Below are 23,283 nucleotides of genomic sequence, written 5' to 3' on the forward strand. Positions count from 1 at the left end.
ATTCTGCAACTTCTGCTCCAGCTTTCTCCTGTACTGCTCCTTCGCCGCCCTGAGCTGGACTCGGAGTTCCTTCTGCACGCACTTGAGCTCATGCTGATCACCGTCTTTAAAAGCCCCTTTCTTCTGGTTCAAAAGGCCCTTGATGTCACTTGTAATCCATGGCTTTTTGTTAGCATAGCAGCGTACAGTTCTTACTGGAACTACAATGTCCATACAGAAGTTGATGTAGTCAGTAGTGCAGTCAACAACTTCCTCAATGTTCTCACTATGTGATCCCTGCAGGATATCCCAGACTGTAGTTCCAAAACATTCTCTTAGAGTATTCTCAGCCTCCGGGGTCCACTTCCTGAATGATCGTGTGGTTGCAGGTAGGATCCTAACTTTTGGTTTGTAGTGAGGCAGAAGCAGAACCAGGTTATGATCTGCTTTCCCAAGCGCAGGCAGTGGGGTGGCGCTGTATATGCGTCTTTAACGTTTGCATACAGTAAATCAATAGTCTTATTTCCCCGGGTGTTACAGTCCACATACTGGGAGAAAGCAGGTAATGTTTTGTCCAGCGTCACATGGTTAAAGTCTCCAGCGATTAGCACAGGCGCCTCAGGGTGCTGCGTTTGTAACTTAGCAACAGCAGAATGGATGATGTCACTCACTGTCTCCACGTCCGCCCAAGGAGGAATGTAAACGATAACAACAATGACGTGTCCAAACTCTCTAGGCAAGTAATAGGGACGCAAACTTACGGCCAACAGTTCGATGTCCCTGCAGCAAGTGGAGATTTTGACGTTAACATGTCCAGAGTTACACCACCGTGTATTAACATAGAGAGCGAGTCCTCCTCCTTTGTGCTTCCCACAGGTACTTGCGTCTCTGTCCGCTCTAATTGTGCTAAACCCGGGTAGCTCCACGTTAGCATCTGGGATGATGGTAGTTAGCCACGTTTCGCAAAAACACAACAAACTGCGATCTCTGTAGGTTCTGACATTTTTCACCAGCGCAGCCAGTTCGTCGATCTTATTTGAGATTGAGTTTACATTCCCCAGAATCACAGAAGGCACCGAAGGCTTAAAACGCCACTTTCTCGCAAGCCGCTTCATTTTTAGCTTAGTGCCCGCTCTGCTGCCACGATACCGCCTTCTTACCTCATCGGGTAAATAGGGAACCACACCAGCACTGGCATTTGTTCTCAGCGCTCGAAGTTGAGTACTTGAATAGGCGAGTCTCGGCGTGTAAAAATCCATGCCCACGTTGTAAAAGTAAGTGTGTCCAGTGAACAAATCCACATAAAATAAAGTGATAGGAGTGATCAATAAATAAAAATAGAAAAATAAAAGTAGAAAAGTACACATACACATACAGTCATACGCGGAGCTGCTGAAAAGGCTGCCACTCTCGGCGGCGCCAGGAATTTTTGTGGAATAGTAGTAAGTAAAAGCACTACAAACCTGAATGAATGCGTAATTGAATCAGAATGCGTAATTAGGCCTCGAGCTGTAGTCGAATTCGCATTTCAGGCCTCTAGAGCTTTAATCGAAGTCACCTTTCTCTTTGAATTTTTGCCGCCGTAAATCTGCCACCTGCCACGATGTTGGGGTTGGATGTCGGTCTCGTAAGGTTTTTCGGGCAGCTGCACAGAAGGCAACTGCACATTCGGCTTCGGACGTACGCAGAAGGCGACTGCGCATTTGGCTTTGGACGGACGGACATGAGTGAGTGAGTGAGTGAGGAGGCAGGCGAATTATGTATTAAGATATGGAGTTGGATAGTGCAGTGCCTCCACTATCCAAGCTATTGTCTTTATTGGCAGAAATTGGAGCTACATCAACAGGTATAGAGAGGAGACTTTCCTGCTTAAAACAAGTCAAGTCGTACAGCCACAACACAATGGGCCAAAACCGTTTAAGCAACTTTGCTTTGCTGGCCATTGAGAGGAAACTGGTCAGGTTTCTGGAAAAGACTCTCAGTTGGTATAACAGGGTCACAGACCATTTTCTACAAAAAGGAGGGCATAAAAATAAATGATGCAATAATTGACTGACAAGTAGGCCTAAAATGTGCATACTCTGTTTGAAAGACCACCTGCTGCCACTGGTTACAGATATTGTTTGTCTCTGGGTCTTCTGACAACATATTGTCAACTGGAGTATTCTAACTGACTCTGTGTGTTGGTTGCACAATTTTCAGCCACTTTGCGTCTCTGCCACTCGCGTTGTGAAGAGGGGGGCTGAATGCTGAATCCTCCAAAACCCCCTCTTAAACAGTGATACAATGGGAAATAGTTTTTTTTTTTTTTTTAAACCTCCAATTTGCTCGATCAGCTGCTGGCTTGCTGCTGCTGTGCCGTGTGATCTAAATGTCATGTCACCTATGTCCATATATTCAATCTCTTTTCGCTTTTACCTTTTCATGAAAATCGCACTGAATTTTGATTCCGTGATTGAAATTACATTGTGAAAACGCAACGTATAACTGCTTGTGAGTGAATATCGTTTCTTTCTCTCTACAAGAAATGTGTCTGACAATAGCATTCACACAAATGAGAAATGATTTGTCTCGCGGGATTTCACTTTCACCATACAACCAATCCTTTAATTCTTGCAGATGCACCTCTTTACTGGGAAGAAACACAACTTTTTTTTTTTCCCCCCTGATGGCAACACGAATTATACGATCTACAAGTCTGACTTAAAGTTTAAATCCAAACAATATATTCGATCTCTCTTCGCTGTAGTTATTTCATCGAGTAATAATTTCTGTTCGTTTGCGCTAATGCAATCTTCACTATCCTTTTTTTGAGACTTTCGAATTTTCTACTTCCATTATCTCTAACCAGTTCTGCATGTGTACCACACCAACGTTTTTGAATTCTTTATGACATTCTACTTTGTCATCTACTCTTTATTTCTGGCCCCGGGCATGATTAAATCTCTTGGCACAAAGTCTCATCTCGTGGAACATGAAAGTGTCTCTCCAAGAAGATCACATCTCGTCTCCTTCCAACCTTCCAAGAATTTTTTTTTTTATAATAGAGAGATACAGTACTGCGGTGGGTTGGCACCCTGCCCAGGATTGTTTCCTGCCTTGTGCCCTGTGTTGGCTGGGATTGGCTCCAGCAGACCCCCGTGACCCTGTGTTCGGATTCAGCGGGTTGGAAGATGGATGGATGGATGGAGATACAGTATGTATAAAAATATGAAACAGGTATACTATGCATAAATGTATACATTTTCTTACACAGAACTTAATTTTTGCACATGGTGCTATCAAAACTCTTTGTACATTTTGGCTCTGCTATTCAGACAGCCCAAAAGACTGATACAGTAATATAACTTTGGTGCGGTTAATGGATTTGTGTGCAGTCATCCATAAAACTTTATATGAAATTTGTTGTCAGTGTACTAATAATTGTTGTCAAATTGATAAAGGAAGAGGGGCTAAATAAAAACCAATCCAGAATTTGCCCTGCTGTGGTTCCGATTTAAAAATAAGCAAATATCACTCAGACTTCACATGTTGGTTGTATGACCCAAAGAGCTCAGTCATACATACTGTAAGTGAAGGGAGCAGTGCTACTTTAGGTCAAATTCTTGAAACATTAGTGGGGATAGATGCCTGTCCTTTTTCCTCTGAGAGTCTGGGATTTCACCAGAATTATTTGGTAGCTGTTTCTAAGGAACCTCATTCTCTTTTAGTCTGGTCGTCCCACTGGATTTTTCCCAGACATTTCTGTAAAACACTTGTGGCCTTCTGTTTTGATGATGATTCTTTTTTTTAACTGACAGAGACTCTGCTGAATCAGAAGAGAAAAAAGCAAAAACAGAAGATGGCCTTGCTGTCACACATTCTGTTATGTCCCCGTCTGTGTGTGCCACTACTGGTATAAGTTCAATGCCAAACAGCATGACGGGAGACGTGATGAATAATCAAAACTCTTATAACTATAGTGCCTGGTATCAGGTAGGTAGACTGTTGCTTCTTTATGTTATTTAGATTAGATTATATGAAGATGGTGAATCAGCTGAGTGACTTTTTAAATTGTAAATATGTATATGATACTGAGCAACCAGTTATTGCATACACTGTTCAGGACATTAATTTCACTTATAAATATGCATTTCTTCTGTTTCTTTGCAGTTGCATGAAATACTGAAATAAAATAACTTATAGGCTCAGAATATGTCATATGTAGCAGGAATGGATAACGGTTAGATTCATTTTAATTAACAGGGCTGGAGATGAATGGTAGACGCGTTTAGAAAAAGGAGAAAACAACATAAAATACCAAGACTGGTATCTGTTACAGCAAATGACAGATAAGCTATGTAAGGGCATATGTGTTTAACTGAAATTAAAAGAACAGTGTATGGAAAATAGCTTTAAATCTGAGATATTTACTCTTATTCCAGGACTATTCTTAAACTTTAATACTCGACTACTTGAATACATCCATGTTTTGTACTTTACCCAAAAAGAATATAATGTGTGTACTCAAACTAAACATCTTACAAAGTGTTTTTTTACATTGTTTTAGTTTCTACTAATTGTTTAATTACTGTGCAATTTTTTTTCCCTCTAATAGGAACTATCAACCTCAAATGAAAGACAGAAAATTATTACATAATTTAAAACAAATGTTATTTTTATCTTCCTCAGAGTAGGACATTGGGTTTACATATATACAGTGCATCCGGAAAGTATTCACAGCGCATCACTTTTTCCACATTTTGTTATGTTACAGCCTTATTCCAAAATGGATTAAATTCATTTTTTTCCTCAGAATTCTGCATACAACATCCCATAATGACAACGTGAAAAAAGTTTACTTGAGATTTTTGCAAATTTATTAAAAATAAAAAAATTGAGAAAGCACATGTACATAAGTATTCACAGCCTTTGCCATGAAGCTCAAAATTGAGCTCAGGTACATCCTGTTTCCCCTGATCATCCTTGAGATGTTTCTGCAGCTTAATTGGAGTCCACCTGTGGTAAATTCAGTTGATTGGACATGATTTGGAAAGGCACAAACCTGTCTATATAAGGTCCCACAGTTGACAGTTCATGTCAGAGCACAAACCATGCATGAAGTCAAAGGAATTGTCTGTAGACCTCCGAGACAGGATTGTCTCGAGGCACAAATCTGGGGAAGGTTACAGAAAAATTTCTGCTGCTTTGAAGGTCCCAATGAGCACAGTGGCCTCTATCATCCGTAAGTGGAAGAAGTTCGAAACCACCAGGACTCTTCCTAGAGCTGGCCGCCATCTAAACTGAGCGATCGGGGGAGAAGGGCCTTAGTCAGGGAGGTGACCAAGAACCCGATGGTCACTCTGTCAGAGCTCCAGAGGTCCTCTGTGGAGAGAGAACCTTCCAAAAGGACAACCATCTCTGCAGCAATCCACCAATCAGGCCTGTATGGTAGAATGGCCAGACGGAAGCCACTCCTTAGTAAAAGGCACATGGCAGCCCACCTGGAGTTTTCCAAAAGGCACCTGAAGAACTCTCAGACCATGAAAAAGAAAATTCTCTGGTCTGATGAGACAAAGATTGAACTCTTTGGTGTGAATTCCAGGCATCACGTTTGGAGGAAACCTGACACCATCCCTACAGTGAAGCATGGTGGTGGCAGCATCATGCTGTGGGGATGTTTTTCAGCGGCAGGAACTGGGAGACTAGTCAGGATAAAAGGAAAGATGACTGCAGCAATGTACAGAGATATCCTGGATGAAAACCTGCTCCAGAGCGCTCTTGACCTCAGACTGGGATGACGGTTCATCTTTCAGCAGGACAACGACCCTAAGCACACAGCCAAGATATCAAAGGAGTGGCTTCAGGACAACTCTGTGAATGTCCTTGAGTGGCCCAGACTTGAATCTGATTGAACATCTCTGGAGAGATCTTAAAATGGCTGTGCACCGACGCTTCCCATCCAACCTGATTGAGCTTGAGAGGTGCTGCAAAGAGGAATGGGTGAAACTGGCCAAGGATAGGTGTGCCAAGCTTGTGGCATCATATTCAAAAAGACTTGAGGCTGTAATTGCTGCCAAAGGTGCATCGACAAAGTATTGAGCAAAGGCTGTGAATACTTATGTACATGTGATTTCCCAGTTTTTTTTATTTTTAATAAATTTGCAAAAACCTCATGTAAACTTTTTTCACGTTGTCATTATGGGGTGTTGTGTGCAGAATTCTGAGGAAAAAAATGAATTTAATCCATTTTGGAATAAGGCTGTAACATAACAAAATGTGGAAAAAGTGATGCACTGTGAATACTTTCTGGATGCACTGTACATCTACCCCTAGTGCAAATACACATATATATGTTGTATACAAATCACAAACAGACTTGTTAAAATTTTTAATTATTCACAAATACAACCTATTTATACTGTTACAAACCGTACCAAAGCAGTTTATTCCATATGAATTTTTGTACCTTTTCCCAATTTTACATTGGTAAATAAAATTTCTGCTCCATGGCACTAACCAATTAATACTTAAAAGCGTACCTTCCTGTCTGATAGTATTAAAAAATACTAGGTTGCTGTTTCTTGTCATTCTATTTTTAAATATTGATGACATTACTATGGGTGCATTGCAGCTGAAAAATTACAATGTACTGCTCATGCATTGTCATGCAAGAATTTTTTACATTTACAGATCTATTTCATATAACAGCTAATAATAGAACTTGTTACAGTTGATTTACAGGAGGATTGTTGTCTGTAGTGATACCTTGTGGTCAGTTATTTTGAAAATGTCCAAAATATTTTTAACCTTCAAAATCACTTCTGGATAAGAGTAAGGCAGTGTTATTAACTTGATTACATCATTTGCGCCCAATGAAGAGTAACACCTTAAATTGTTGAATACAAGAAAAAAAAAATCGCATCAGTTTTTTTTTTTTTTTTGGTCTGGAAGAAATCTGTTGTAAGAAGTTCTTTAAAGTTATCATGACAAATATAGCATTATTTTTGATTAATACAATAAACTATTAATTATTGAGGTTCATATTACAAAAAATTACTACTTAACAACATGCCATGTTATATTGCATATAATATATATATATATACATATATATATATATATATATATATATATATATATATATATATATATATATATATATATTATTAAAAGCTATTTATTATTTGAGTAATCAAGACCAGTTTTACAGTTAGTGGGGTCAAAAGCTTTTTTTTTTTTTTTTTGCAGTACATTTTAATCTAAATTTTAATTTTGTGAACACATTTTGTTTGCATTATTTTAATGGTATTAACATTTTTTCCAGCAACATTATGGAAGCTATGGCTATCCATCCACATGGAACTACAATCAGTATTACCCCTCAAGTTAGAAGATTGTTAATCAAAGCTGAACAAGTCAATGAGAAGAACCGTAGTCCTGCAGTTTATTCTTTCCTTCCAGGGCCGATGTTAACCTGGCTTTTAAAGATGCAGTTTTATTTCTTTCAGTAGCTATTCTGTTCAGATGTAGAATATGATTAATGCTGCAGGAAGTGTAAGACTTGAAAAACTGAGCTAAATTTGTTGTATCAAGCTCATGTCATTATTGTAGAAGAATCGACACTGGCAAATTTTAAAGGGTCAAAAAAAAAAAAAAACATACAATTTGGTCAATTTTACTGTACTTGGCTGGTGTCTTTTTTTTTTTCTTTCTTTTAATACACTCTGAACTATTTGCCAGAAAAGTGGTGATTGCTGTATGTGGCAATGTAAATTGTCTGGGACAGGAGAAAGGAAACGGTTTTATGAGTCAAGTATGGCATGAAAAAAAGCCCTGAATCTCGGCCCAGTCTGAAAAGGTCAAGTTCCATATAACTCAGGATACTATTTATTTTTTTGTTGAGAAATTCAAATAAATTTGGTACATTGTTGTTTTTAAATTTAATGTGAACATGTTGTATCTGTGTAAAACGGTGGAATATTATGCAGTTAAATGTACACATTTCTACTTAGCAAAAATGAGATTTCATGCCATTAAAATGCATTTTAAGTGATTTGTATACATATAAATTTGTGGAAATATTTCTACTTTAATGTTTAGATTTTTATCTGCATTTGAAGTTAAAGGTCGGAGTATTACTTCCTTTAGGCGCAGATTTGTTTTAGCAGAAGAAAACTAACATGCCAACGTGTTTTTTTTTTTTTTTGTTGTTTTTTTAAACTGCTTGAAACTCAAACTGAATATGTATTTTACATTATTATTGAAAGTTGACATGTGTTAATGTAAATCTACATGTTTGATGTAGGCTGAGCATCCACTTTTTTAAACATGAATTCATATTTTTCCAATAAAATTAAAGAAAATATTTATTAGAATTTTGCTGTTTCTTAATCAATAAAACTGAAATTTTAACATTTTAAAACATTACCCAGACTTCACTCTGAAATAATAAATTAAACAAGTAATTTATGCTGTTTCCATGGATATTTCATAGCTATATTAAAATATCGCAACTACTTTTATGCTTCATTTTGACATGGGTTTTATTGATGAAATCGTTTTTCATGATATGCTTAAGTCAACAAAATTCAAGTTTCTATTTATGTTATACATATTGATAATCACATTATTTGAAGTGTATTGTAATTTCAACAAAAGACTTGGAATCCCATTACAGTGAGTCCATTCAGTGTGCCTGGGACCTGGACATTTATCTTTTGTAGAAACACCAGTATGTTCATGGAATAGCTATGAATTTTCAGAATCCCTTCTCTAGCAGCCAAGATTTCAAGTCCTTGTCAAAAGAACCCTTGATACGGATGCTCATGTTTACTTCGTTGACCTGCATCAGTGGTGTGGTACCTGATGACTTCGTCAAAAAGTCTTTCAAGTCCTTTTCAAGAGCCTAAAAATAAAGTTAAAAGGGGTTAAATGATTCATATTTTTGTTATAGGGAACTTACATTCACTAGATTAATTTCACTTCATACCTAAAAACATTGAACAGTAAGTTTAGTCTGAATTCAGGAACCCCCATTCTTTATACTGTTTTTGAAGTCTTCTTGAAGTCAGTTGACCAAATGTATTTTACAAAGTTTCTGGTTAGGTTCCCTTGTCCAACTCAGGTGAGCGTGCCAGTACATCATAGGGCCCACTTACGGTGCCAATTTAGAATTAATGTTGAACCTAACACAGATATGTACATTTATTGGGGGATGGGGGGGGGACACTAAGCTTTTTAGGTTATACTTGACACCTAAATTTTCTTATGCATCAAATAAGTGACTTTGACAACTTTACCTTCTCATCATTGGACCTGCCTAATCCCAATTAGAGCATGGGGCAGAAAACAGCCATGGATTAGAGGTCAATCTGTTGCAGTGCACATTCATACATACCAAGCCAATTTACAATTGTCAGTTAACCTAATTTGCATGTCTATAGAGTGTTAGAGGAAATCTATACTAACACTGTAAAGACACTGTCCAGTTCAAGGTTATTATAGTTTTGCTTTTTTATATTAGCTTTCATTTCTATATTTTTTAATGATCTTACTTGGAAATTCAGTTTGGTTTTAGTTTTCCTTTTTGTATTTTTAGTTTTAATTTAGCATAAAAATGTTAGCACTTTTCATCTTTTCCTCCTCTTGCCCAGAATGGGCCAATTTTTAATGAAATCTAGGTCAATGTTAAGGCTTAAGCATTTTTTACTCTAAATGTCTATAGCACGCAACATATCCTGCTCAAAGACAAGGTGCTTATAATTAATCCCTTCAACATTGCATTCAAAAATCTCCATTACTGGGCTTTATTTTCTACCAGCCATCTCTGATTTTCTGATCTCTGATTCCATCTCAGACACATACAATTTTGCCACCTGTAGGCCTGAAAAGATATCAAAAAATATATTCTGCAGTGTTCTGACAAGTGTGATCATGAAAATCATGGGTGCTTAAGTTTGAATCAGTGTGCAGACCCCACCTAGCTCTTTTGAGGGAAACACGCATGTAGCGTGAAGGTTAGGGGCAGTGAGACTTGAATAGCCCATGCATAAGAACAGTAAGCCCTAAGAGCAGGTAATAGGAGCATTGATGGGCACAAAATGACAGCAACAGCATCAGATATTAGGAACAATATATTAATTTTCTAAACCCATTTATCCAGAGCAGGATTGCAGGAAACCTGGAGTCTACCCCTGCAAGTTTGGATGCAAGACAGGAAAAATCCCTGGTATGCAATATGTATGATATGGCTGATGTTAACAACAAGAAGAATGATATACTGTATTAACTATCAATTGTGAGAGAGAGAGAAAAATTGAAAAAAGTGGGACAAATATTTTAAAAATTTTGTTACTGGATTATTTTCACAATATCGGCTATTTTGACCCGTGAATGTAAATTAAAAATAGAAATTAATAAATATAGACTAAAAACAAAAACACAATAGTATGTTTAGTTATTCACCAGTTGGCAGACTCTCTTCACCTACCTACGTGTAGTTTAGTAGAGACATTGCCACCTCAGGAATTTTACAAAGTTTGTATTGTTTTGTTGTTAACCTTTTTAAAGTAAAAGTGATTGGTCAGCAACAGTAGGTTAACCTAGTCAGTCTCTCAATCAGTGCCGTTTTATTTTCAAAAAGGATTTCTCCTGTGCAAAGTGGCAGGTGAATTATTGTCAACAAAATGTGGACACCCGAGAAATAAACTGACATGGCTCAAGTTGTGATTTTTCTGTGCATACAGTAAAGATTTTGTTGACTAGCACATTCTGAATTTAGGTGTTTAAATAACCTCTTGACATACAAGAAGCACAAAGAAATGGGGCGGCTCAACATAACAAACGTCAGAATCATATGCAGCCTTGAATTTGGCTTAGTGTGTGCTGCTGTTTAATACTTGCTCTGTACATACTGTATCTTGGACTCTGGCAGAATTACAGCTAACACACCATCATTAATAAACAGACAAATTCTGTAAGGGATTATCTGTATCTAATACTTCTCTATTGAGTGCCAGAGATCCAGTGAATAGCAGCTTTGAAAGCTACCGAGCACATTCAAATCAAAATCATTACCTTGGTATACTTAACACTTGAACCGGAATACATCATGCTGTCACTATCAGCTCATGAAGAACTGTCACTGTTATAACACAGTAAACCACTTTCTGTTTCACACGCTTTACGTACCGATATTCAGCTTTTTCTGTAACCACAAACGCTGTGTGAACACCCGCCTTCCATCACTGGCCGTTGTTTACTGGATGAATATATGCGGGCGGCTTGTGGGGGACAACTTTCTGTTTTAGAGTTAAAAGTTACAAGGGTTCAAGTCTAATGGCAAGAATATTTATTTAAAAACAAAATATGAAATTCTTATTAATATAGTTTGATTAACTTCAGGACCACTGCATCCCAGGTTAGCCCTTGTGTAAGTCCAGTTGTGACGAAAACTAAAAATATTTTTAGTAAATAATTTCATTTCAGTTAGTCTTTTCAGCTACTTTAATAGCTTTGTTTATTAATAATTTCATTTTTCATTAACTATTATAATCTTAGTCCAGGTCAAGGTATGTACCCAATAATCACAGGCTGTGGGACAGCAGTGTAAATCGAGACACCATCTGCTTCCATTAAAACAAACAAGTAAACCCAAGAGACTGAAAACTGTGCTATGGTTTTGTTTTTAATTGAACAGTATGACTGTGTGGCACAAATGCAATGAGGACCACTGCATGATGTTTTCCAAGTAATTTTGCTGTTTCCTAAAACTGCTGCTTATTACCGAGTACTTGGCCCATGCCTAGTTTCAAGGCAACTTACAAAATCCTGCTACAATCAAATTTTTATTAATGTATTTTTTGGAAGTGTAGTATTGGTAGTTTCAAGGACTTCTTTAGGTTCAGAGTGTTGGTCACTGGCAGGCATTGACATTTACTTTTCTAACCACTAAGTTGCAGTACCTGCTTTTTTGCATTAACTTGTAAAACAAGTTTACAAAAAAAACTGCACTGACATAGTGTAAGAGAACCTCAAAGCCACACCAATTCAAAGATGGTCATTCCCCTTCTCTGGAAAATGCACAGGCTGAAATCAGCTAAAGATTTAAAACACTTGCCTTAATAAAGTATATGAATTATGGATTTTCATACCCCTTATCTGAACAAATTAAAAAATAAAAATAAATATTTCACTATGCATCCTGCAGCTTTCTAATTTGTGTAGTCACATGCTTATAGATAATTACCCAAATATCACCCTCAATCTTTCGGACGATGGTCATTTTTCGATTGCCGTGTGTGATGTCAGAGTACACTGGCACGTTATGCATACGTGAGCGGCGCACCATATAAGGTAGAGGGGGTGGAACAGCTAAAAAAGAAAAAGAAAAAATTATTCAAGTTTGAGATCCAATTAAAGGAATACATCTTTGCAAAAGACTCCATAAAAATGACCAACATGTGCTTATTGGCAGATTATTTACCTGCAGGTGGACGCCAACCAGATGGCGTGGGATACTGATCATGTTTGGGTGGAGTTGGTACGCTGCTTGGTGGGATCAACCTCTCAACGTATTTGTACTCCTCTGTTGACTCTGTGATACCAGGATACGTCTGGCTTGAACTGGCACTTGCACAGTAATTTGCCTGAAAATAAAGTGACATTGTTGTTTTTGATATTGAAGGTTTACACACCAGTCTAAAGTAGTTGTTTGACAGCATACTAAAAGTGCACACTGCCAAAGTGGGAGGAATATAATAATATATAAGCAGCTCCATATATTTCCATCTATGAATTTTCTGAACACATTTGTAAATAATAGGTCCCAGGAAATGAGGGTCTATGCCAGTGGACAGCGGTCAAAAGCCTGCAAGCACCTCTAGGTACTCTAGCAGTCCCATCACAAGACACAACAGGCAGCAGACTTACTTACAGTTGTGGCCAACGATATTGACAACCTTGCATTTTAGGTATGCTATGTAAAATATTTCCTGAAAAAAGTGGGCAGTAAAACAGTTTTGGTCTGTAAATACTAATTTTTTTGGTGCAGAACAAAATAGTAACAATTTAAAAATGCAATTTGTAAAAACAGTGTAAAAACTGGCATGACAGAGTTTTGGGCACCCTTTTGAACAATTGAAATCAGTTTGGGTAGAAGAACCAGTTTCTCACTGCAGTGAAATTAGTTTTGTCTGTAAAGTTTACAGTTTTCACATGTCTAGAATAAACCAATTAATTCTGGCTTTAATACTTTTAAACAGTCACATTCATTCCCTGTTGCTTAGTGATGATGCCAAAGACAAGAGAGCTGTCAGAAACCTATCACCAAAGAGAAGTTAGACAATGTACACATGGTGTAACATTCAGGTGCATTCAGCAACTAAGTTAACTGATTCGAACATTTGAGCATTTCACATTTATTATTTATTTCATCTATGAGTCAGTTATTACATTTTTGTTTATTAAATAGTTTTAATACAATGTGTGATATTCAAAAGTAACAGCAATAATAGAAAGCAATTACATGCATGGTGCTTTTTAACAGCACTTTACAATAGAGTTAAAATGAAGCACAAAGTGGCTGTGGAAGCTCAATAGCTTACATACACAGCAGATTGCAATTCAAGTGATGTGAAAATGGAATTGAATGATGTGCAATAGTGGTGGTAGGTCTGTGACTAACTGTTGTTCAATTTTCTTAAACATTCCTTAAATTATAGCCAATAGAGCATTATCCAATAATTTGCATTTGAAAATATGTATTTATATAGGATGACCAAAACTTGCATAAAATTAGTTTCAATATTACCCCATGAAAGGAGAAAAAGAACTGAAAATAAGTTCCCTATATAGCTATTAATATTAGTTAAAATCCAGTAATTCATTGCGATTATACAGTATAAATAAGTAAGAACTTGGAAAGGAGCTGATGCATCGCATAACAGAATATGAAAGGACAAATAGATCAGGGGACTTGCTGTGATTATTTGTGTATATCTGGGACTGAAAGATCAGGTTCTTATGTCAGTAAATTCTCGCACCTCTTGACGCCACTTATCCATTTTTAAACCCGTTTGTTGTTTATATCAGGGCAGCTGCGCTTTTCCCATGTTATTAATTAGTTCAAATACCATTTAGCTACAGGTTGATAACATCAGTTCTTTACAATAATAATCTGCAGGTAATATTGTTCAGTCAATTCAGTCTTATGTATGCTTACAGAATTTCTTTCTCCTTCAATTTATTTCCAGAGAATTTCCCCATGTCGGTGTGCCATGTTCCCTCCCAGTTAAATGACTCGGTATTAGCAATTATACACTATGAAGAATTTGTGCCTGGTCCATGGCTGGCTCCTACTTTGCACCCACTGCTGAAGATACATACCATCGCTGCTATGAGCCTAAGCATAAGTGAGCAAGTCTGATGATGAATGAATGGGCATCCTATATGCAAGCACATGCAGCTGTTAGTGCTGCAGTTCAAATGTTAAGGATAGAAGGATAACAGAGGACTGTTTAAATAACAGAACAGAATGTGCTTAAACATGTGCAATCCAGTTCTGAGTCTTAGGGTGTCTCTCTTGGTAGCACAGGGCTCATGGCAGGAAACAGTCCTGAACAGGGAAACCAGTCCATCGCAGAGTTACAGTTACTTTTCTACGCTTTCAGGACTTTCTTCAAGTCCAAGGATGATGATTTTATTTTACTAAATAAAATGCATGAAACGAAATATGAGGTTGGGATGTTCACAGGATTCTTCCTACCCATGAAGAACTCCAGCTATTTCACTGTGATGCTCTTCTCTTTCATTTGCTTTGGAAAAAGACTCAGGACCACTTATATTACACACACCACAAAGTTCAGCAACAGATTCAATCCTCGGGCAACAAGAGTGCCAAACAAGCATTGACTGGCAGTATACAGACACTATTTGTCATCAATGTACACGTACAAATTCTGCATTTCTTCCAACAACAACAACAACAACATTTATTTATATAGCACATTTTCATACAAAAAGTAGCTCAAAGTGCTTTACATAATGAAGAAAAGAAGAATAAAAGACAAATAAGAAATTAAAATAAGACAACATTAGTTAACATAGAAAGGAGTAAGGTCCGATGGCCAGGGTGGACAGAAAAAACAAAAAAAAACTCCAGAAGGCTGGAGAAAAAAATAAAATCTGTAGGGGTTCCAGGCCACGAGACCGCCCAGTCCCCTTTGGGCATTCTACCTAACATAAATGAAATAGTCCTCTTTGTAGTTAGGGTTTCTTCCAGTGTTCCAATTGCCCGAGTCTGCAATAATCTGTATATTCATGTCACCTTATTTTGCACCGTTGTATTTATGTTTTGTTTTAACTGTGATTTACATTCTGTATTTTGCAATACATGTTCTTGCAATGTCACTTACTGTAATGCCAACTCCAAGAACTGTCAGTTATCTGTGATGCATTGTTTTAATTCTGCTCTGCTCTATTATTATTATTACTGAATCTCAGAACTGTCAATGTATTGCTTAATTTCTAAACTGATACAGCGATTACAACTCCTTATCTAACAATACTGGCCACTTCGTTCTACCTCATTTTTACTACTCCCGGCTGTATGTTGTTAGCTATTATTGCACAGTATTTTCTGCTCTGTGGTGTTCATTATTCTCTAATGTTGCATTACTGCACGTACTGTTAATTGTACCATTAATTCTTATTTGACGGTTGTATTCCAATTAGACACTCAACTAAGAATTTTCATCGTACTTTTACACTGTACTCTATAACAATAAAGCTTTGATTGACTGAAAAACAACAATCCCATTTATCGTAATGTTCACTTTCTTCACACCACAGCAATGGCAGGCCACCTATCAAACACTGTCCACATGTCTTTCTTGATCTTGGCGTTAAGTGGGCACAGGCAGCCCAGACTCAATGTCAAGTCAGTGACGCGCGCTTTAATCTAGATGCTCAACGAGTCGCTTTACGTGTTTACCCGTCACATAATCAAGCAAACTCCGTGACCACATAGCTTGAAGAGCTAGTAAATAGATGTATCGTAATGACCCCGACCTCACTAAACAAAAGTTAAAATGAGTGATGATTATTCATCTAATACAACTTTCCACACTTGGAATCACATAATTGACATTACCTGCATTTTAGCACCAACTCTTGAGAAAGTACCAGTGGCTTTAAGTATTTTAATTCCATTTTTCATTCTCGCGCAGCACGAAAGAGCCATGTTTGCCATGACCACTGACCTATTCAAAGCGTACCGTGAACGGCACATTTCTGATTGGTTACTTCTTTATTTCGTTCCGTCCATGGACCAATCACTGTTCTCTACGGTTTCGTTGACTTACGGAATGCTAGTCGGGCCAAAAATGTTTTAAGGCATCAATGAGGCACACACGAGTCTACCTGCAGCTGGATACAACTGGGTTTACCAAGAACATGAATGAGGACGCAATTCGTGGCAAAATTACTCAGTGCTGAATCACTGTATACCAGCTAAGTATCACAATTAATTTTTTTTTCATAAGTCTTTGATAGTATAACGCTCGTTTACGAACATTTTAATCAACAGGTATATTAATAGTACTAAGGACTTAGCGAGTCTAGCAGTGACTTCACAGCCTCTGTGTGGAGTATTTTGGCGTCATGTGGGGTCTTGAAATGGGCAATACGAGCATGCTGTTATAAGTTAACTTTATTTCGGTGTTACGCTGGAAGATAACGTTTTTAGAAATAAAGAGAAAGTCAGAATATAGTTGTTAAACAAAATAATGAAGTTCGAGTTTACATCATCTCTCCGTGTTTTCCTGGACTCCAGCAGGGTCATCTCATGATGGCCCAATGACAGGTTGTCAGATTAGCCGAGGACTATCATTTGCTTGTTGAATTTGCGTATGTATTACAGGGATGATTGCTGCCCTTATACACTTTATTTTTATGACAGACTTAACGTTTTTGCTTTTAGTTGGCAGAGTCAGTTTAGACATGCCTTAAGTAAAAGGGATGCACTCCTGAAAACACATGTAGGTACCACTTGATTTGGGGCAATTTGTGCAGATCTGTTGCATCTCAACTTTCAAACAAAATTGAATGCTTACGTTTTTGTGAAGATCAGTAAACCTGTATGTGATATAAAATGTGATGATATTATTTTAAAGTTTTCACCTCCACCATAACTATGTATGAATGAGTCGCAGAGTCATCCAAATTGAGTCAGTTTTACTTCATTCCTGGCCTCAATTGCCTCTCCTAGTCTACAGTATGCTGATTAACCCAGGGGAGGCCAGTCCTAGTCCTAACCAGTTTCTTTGTTTAATATGTGTTGTTATTAACTGAGCTCTTAAATTAATCAGAAATTAATTATTTTGAGCAAAATCGACCCAGAGCATTTTTTTCATTAATAGGTAAGTACTTTAAAATGCTAAAAAACTGTACAGAGTTTATTTTGGACTAAATGGTTGATTTTTGTTTATGGTTTCCACAGCTGGTATTCTCACACACACACAGACATTACTCTGAAAAGTGATTTAACTCTGTTAACTGATGCGTGAAATCTTTGAGGTAGATGAAGTCCAGAAGTTGAAATTTTGACCTAAAGATAAATACTTGGTCAAGTAGTGAAGTCACCCAAAAGTTACCAAGACTTCAACAACATTTATTTATATAGCATATTTTCGTACAAATAATGTAGCTCAAAGTGCTTTACATGATGAAAAAAGACCAAATAAATAAGAATTAAAATTAGGGAACACTAATTAACATAGAATAAAAGTAAGGTCCGATAGCCAGGGAGGACAGAAAAAACAAAAAAATAAAACTCTAGATGGCTGGAGAAAAAAATAAAATCTGCAGGGGTTCCAGGCCATGAGACAGCCAAGCCCCCTGTAGGCATTCTACCTAACATAAATAACCTCAATCAGTCCTCATTGTATTCAGGGTTCTCATGGAAGAATTTGATGATGATGGTCATGTGGACTTCTGGCCTTTAATTTATCAATGTAGGGACATCATGGTGCTTTGATTAGGTGGTGATGGTGCAGATGGTTCTATTCAATAAGGGCGCGCACAAAAAGGCGACCTTCAAAAGGGCGACCTCAATTGGGCGCCGAATAAATGCGCGCGCAAATAAAGGAGCGCTTCAAAAGGATGACCTGTGGAGCGAATTAAATTAATTGTCCTTGATTATGCTAATAGACCGCCTCTCGAATATCTGCGTGGCATTGCACATAATCTACAGCTTCAAGTGTAACTTGCTTTCACCTTTTTATACATTCAGTCATTGCCTTAATCTAATTTTCTGCAATTTTGAAAACAACGAAATATAGAGAGCTTTAGAAATAGTTCGTTAGAAGTAGTTCGTTAGAAGTTCATGCATTAATTAATTGGATGTTTTAATATTCTTGCTTTCACCTTTTTATACGTTCAATCATTGCCTTTATCTAATAAATTTTCTGTAATTTTGTTGCGTTTGCCTTTATTCGCTGCGCCCAATTGACGTCACCCTTTTGAAGCACTCCTTTATTTATACGCGCAGTTATTCGGCGCTCAATTGAGGTCGTCCTTCTGAAGCTCGCCTTTATTTGTGTGCGCCTTTATTCGGCGCTCAATTGAGGTCGCCCTTTTGAAGATCGCTTTTATTTATGTGCGCTTTTATTCGCTGCGCCCAATTGAGGTCGCCCTTTTGAAGGTCGCCTTTATGTGTGCGCCCTTATTGACGGATACCGGTGCAGATCGTCACCACAGAAAACCGGAAAAAGAACAGAAGAGAGAGTAGGGGTTAGTACGGATTTTGAAACCACCATGAATAATGATAATTAATTGAGTATACATAGCATCAGGATTAAACTAAGATTAAGCTATGAGAAAGCCATGTTAAGGTACAGTAATGTGTTTTCAGCAGTGTTTTAATGTACTCCACTGTATTAGCATGGCGAATTCCTAATGGTAAGCTATTCCAGATTTTATGTGCATAACAGCAGAAGGCCGCCTCACCACTTCTTTTAAGTTTTGCTCTTGGAATTCTAAGTAGACACTGATTTGAAGATGTAAGGTTACGATTTGTAGTGTAAGGTGTAAGTTTTTCCGATATATAAGATGGAGCGAGATTATTTAAGGCTTTGTAAACCATAAGCAGTATTTTAAAGTCAATTCTAAATGGCACAGGTAACCAATGTAGTGACATCAAAACTGGAGAAATGTGGTCAGATTTTCTTTTCCTAGTTAAGATTCTAGCAGCTGCATTCTGCATTAGTTGCAATCGATTGATGTCTTTTTTGGGTGGTCCTCTGAGGACTGCGTTACAGTAATCTAGTCGACTGAAAACAAAAGCGTGAACTAATTTCTCAGCATCTTGCAATGTTATGTTGCACCCCAACAATGAATGATTCTGAAATTTTTGTATACAAGTGCATGGCCCTGCAGTCCCATAATGGCTGGGAAGTTTGAGCTCCTTATAAGATGCGACAGCTAGGAAAGCTGGCTTTTGAATGAGACTACATTAAAGTGCAACAGGTTTTCAGTATAGGACTCTCCTTTTTGGGTATGATTCCTTATGTTCCTTTATAACCTTCGTTAAAAAAAGCAAGATAGGAGGAATGTTGTTGCCACCTCGCTTCTGTAGGCTGATTAATCCTTGTAGTCGTTTCAAAGAGTGGTGATCACTTTTTTTTTGTTTGTGGCTTATACTCCATGAAATTTTCTTTCGGGGTTAGCCTGTGTGAAACTCCTTTAATAGTCACATTTAAAACTCATCTTCTATTACAACATTCCAATCATCTTGATAAACTTTGCAGGGACGAACAAATGGCAATCTACCCCAGCACCAGGTGCCCTAATATTTGCTTTATTATTTCAGTCACTCTATATATAAAGACAAAGTATAGAAATGTGAAAGCAAGATAGCATTTATAAAGTATAATAATACCAGTACAAGAAAGTGTAATAGAAAATAAAATAGCTAGGTTTCGATTATATATAATCTTAGAAAGTGAACTAAAAATCGGCGTTGTCAAGGGTTGATGTGTTCCTGGGAGACTTTATTATTTAGCAATTGGCATGATGAATAAGTTACATTCTTCGTTATCCTGATGAAATGGTCACTCTCTTTGACATTTCTCCGTCTCTGACATCACTTCCTGTGTTATTTCTTTTTGGGCCCTTGGATGAGCCACATTTATGTTAAAATCATACGTGGTACACTCTGGAACATGTGACATTACACAAATTTGATTGGCTAGCTGTCCTGTTAATGGAATGCTCTCCCCAAAAGCTTTGATCCTGTATATATCTGTACAATCTTTTACCATGCCTGCTTTCTTTTACCATTAATTGTAAACTGAATGACTGTTTTGATTAAAAGCACCATAAAATTTCCTATATAAAAAATACATTAAAGTTATAAAGTACTGATACAATACAGAGAGAATATATTTAGGTCATAAATTATTGGTCCACAAGAGAGGATGCTTTCAATGTAAATTGTCCATATCTATATGTTAGGTAAACAGTCTACAGTTTCAAAAAATGGTAACTTTTTTTCTCCAGGGCAAGGAGGAGAGGAAATAATCTTTTCAGAGGTGCTAAGATGTTCATTTAAGAGAAATTAAATTTGTGTTGGAGTTTGAGTATAATCTACTGATAAGAATTACTTTAAGTTGTTTATGTAATCAGGTTTGGTCTTAAAAGGTCATCTTTGTCATATGCTGTTTTTATTCTAATCTAATTATTTTCTGAATGGTGACTTCTTGCTAACTGACTGATTGCAATAGAATTTGCTCAGGAGTTTACTAGAGAGGAAATTAGTATCATTCAATGAGTTAATAAACCAACATATGAAGTTGAAATTAATATTGGTGAATGTCAGGGGAATAAGAAATTTGACTATGACATTGGTTTTGTTTTCTGGAAATACAATAATAAAGATAATTTACACACACATACACAGTGGTTATAGAAACAAATCACCCCATGTGAAAACATTCACATTTTATTGCTTTACAGCCCAAAATGAAAACACAAAAATATTTTTTCACCTTTATTTACTTAGTCCAACCCATAACATCTAAGTCAAAAATACAACAGCAGCACTTTGGAAAAATTATATTAAATAAAAACAAGAATCACTGAGATTAATAAAGGATCGCACCCAACAATACTCAAACTCAATCAGGTGTAATTAATCATCTTCTCTATAGACACCAAGGAAAAATGGAATCCAACTGCGATCAGTTGTTAATCATTGTGATTAATTTAGCTATTCCTTGAGCATTCCAGTGCTTGGTAGTGCAACTGAAAGCAAACAATTGACAGTGGATGGCAAGGCACTTTCAAAAGATCTCAGGGATAAAGTTGTGGACAAACACAAGTCAGGAGATGGATGCAAAAAGATTTCAAAAGCGTCATTGATTCCTTGCAGCACAGTAAAGTCCATAATTAAGAAGTGTTTTGTACTTCCAAAACCTTCCCCAGATTAGGTCGCCCCTTTAAATTGAATGGAAGAGTGATGAAGAAACTAGTCATAGAGGCTGCCAAGAGGCCAATGACAACTTTGAAGGAGTTACAGGACTTTATGGCAAAAAGCGATCATTGTGTTCATGTGATAACAATATCACAAGTGCTCCACAAATGTGGCTTGTATGGGAGGATTGCAAGAAAAAAGCCACTCCTCGAGAAAGGCCACATTATGTCTGATTTGACCTTTGCCAAAATGCACCTTGAAGATTCTGAGAGCAAGTGGAAAAAGGTGTTCTGGTCAGAGGAGAACAAAATCAAACTATTTGGCCTCAACACTAAACAGTACACCTGACAGAAAGCCAATACAGCTCTCCAAAACACACCATACCTACAGTAAAGCAAAGAGGCGGGGGTGTTTCTCTGTAGCAGGAATTGGGACACTTTTCAGGATGGAAGGAAAAATGGATGGGGCAAAATACAATCAAATTCTTGAAGAAAATTGAAGATGGGCAGAAGGTTCACTATTAAATATGACAATGACTCAAAGCACACAGCAAAATTGACCACACAGTGGCTGAAGGAAAAAAAAGTGAATGTCCTTGCATGGTCTAGTCAGAACCCAGACTTAAACACTATTTAAAATCTGTGGATTGAGTTGAAGTTTGAAGTCCATCAATGGCCACCATCCCATTTGACTGAGCTTGAACAGTTCTGTAAAGACGAGTGGGCAAATATTGCTCAGTCTAGATGTGCAACTTTAGTACAAAAGTATCCCAACACACTCAAGACTGTAATTAAAGCACTGACGGGGGGAAAAATGTGATCCTTTATCAATTTTTTATTTATTATTATTTTTCTGAACTGTTGCTTATACAGTATATCTTTGACTTGGATGTTCTAACTTGCCTTGAGTAAATAAAGCTGAAAAAAATGTGAATATAATGACCCAAAATGGTGAAAAATAAGCAGTAAACTGCCAGATGTTTAAAGTTAAAGTTTAGGTAGCTAATAGGTTACAACCTACAGATGTTCTGCTGCAATTAAAAGTAAATTAATCCTTACAAGTTGAAGCAAACAATTTGCACAGGTGTCCCAACTTCTGTGGATTACTTAAAAACTCTCTGTCTTAAAGCAGAGCTGGAACAGACTGTGTTACTACTTCCTCTGAAGCACTACCTTGGTCCAGTGATAATGGCAAGAAAACAGAAATTAACAAATTTAAAGAGGCAGAGCATTATTACCCCTAGAAGTGAAGGCCTTTCATTGAGAGAAATTGCAAAAAAATCAAAGTGTCAGTGAGTATGGTGTCTACAAAATGCAAAGGCAATTGGATGCTGGAAGAACCTCCGATAGGAAGAGATCTGGCAGATCCAAAGTCACAACCCCATCAGAAGACAAGTTTCTGAGCGTTACCAGCTTGCATGATAGGCACATCAAGGCACAACAGCTTCAAGCACAGCTTAACATTAGTCGATAAAAAACAAGTCTGTTTTTTCTGTAAAGACGAGACTTTGTGGTGTGGGTTTGACGGGGCGAGTGGCAGTAAGAAAACCATTCCTTAAAGGATAAAATAGTGCCTGGAAATACTGGCTGTGAACTACTGCGGACTGGAACAAAGTCTTATGGACTGTTCATTACACTGGGTGTTTGTACACCATTGATTTGGTGAAAGGATGGTTCTTCGGTGTCTGACACCATCTGTCAAACATGGAGGAGGAAGTTTGATGGTCTGGGGTTCTTTTGCTGGAGGGAGAATTGGTGATTTGCACAGAGTGACTGGCATTCTGAATCAACAGGGTTACCACAGTTTGGCTATTACATCAACAAAAGGTGGCTGCTTTGAGGAATCAAAAATCA

At 37.4% G+C, this 23,283-nt stretch overlaps 2 protein-coding genes across 4 annotated transcripts in view; one reads left to right on the plus strand and one right to left on the minus strand.

Annotated features, from left to right (window-relative positions):
- The window catches only part of si:ch211-114c17.1 (pre-mRNA-processing factor 39), a 49,686-nt gene extending 41,350 nt beyond the window's left edge, over window positions 1-8,336 (plus strand). For all 3 annotated transcript variants that reach the window (XM_028804272.2, XM_028804289.2, XM_028804280.2), the window contains exons 13-14: window positions 3,780-3,954; window positions 7,286-8,336. In XM_028804272.2, the coding sequence (XP_028660105.1) occupies window positions 3,780-3,954; window positions 7,286-7,351 (241 nt within the window). In that variant the 3' untranslated portion in view covers window positions 7,352-8,336. The remainder of the gene's footprint in view (window positions 1-3,779; window positions 3,955-7,285) is intronic.
- A 150-nt stretch (window positions 8,337-8,486) lies between these two features.
- mrpl49 (mitochondrial ribosomal protein L49) lies at window positions 8,487-16,248 on the minus strand. The gene is made up of 4 exons (XM_028804361.2): window positions 16,112-16,248; window positions 12,446-12,608; window positions 12,209-12,333; window positions 8,487-8,866 (listed from the first exon to the last, which is right to left on the minus strand). Exons 1-4 carry the CDS (start codon window positions 16,208-16,210, stop codon window positions 8,720-8,722), a joined length of 534 nt encoding a protein of 177 aa, XP_028660194.2. The 5' UTR covers window positions 16,211-16,248; the 3' UTR covers window positions 8,487-8,719.
- Window positions 16,249-23,283: the final 7,035 nt, after the last annotated feature.

The sequence above is a fragment of the Erpetoichthys calabaricus genome, chromosome 1, assembly GCF_900747795.2.
Source record: "Erpetoichthys calabaricus chromosome 1, fErpCal1.3, whole genome shotgun sequence".
NCBI classification, from domain to species: Eukaryota; Metazoa; Chordata; class Cladistia; order Polypteriformes; family Polypteridae; genus Erpetoichthys; species Erpetoichthys calabaricus.

Excerpts from the sequence above, each read along its gene's own strand:
- mrpl49 (XM_028804361.2), bottom strand. The coding sequence starts at position 16,210 with ATGGCAAACATGGCTCTTTCGTGCTGCGCGAGAATGAAAAATGGAATT. Across the intron at positions 12,609-16,111 it reads GAGTTGGTGCTAAAATGCAG|GCAAATTACTGTGCAAGTGC; the intron begins GTAATGTCAATT and ends CTTTATTTTCAG. Across the intron at positions 8,867-12,208 it reads AGATTGAGGGTGATATTTGG|GCTCTTGAAAAGGACTTGAA; the intron begins GTAATTATCTAT and ends CTTTATTTTTAG.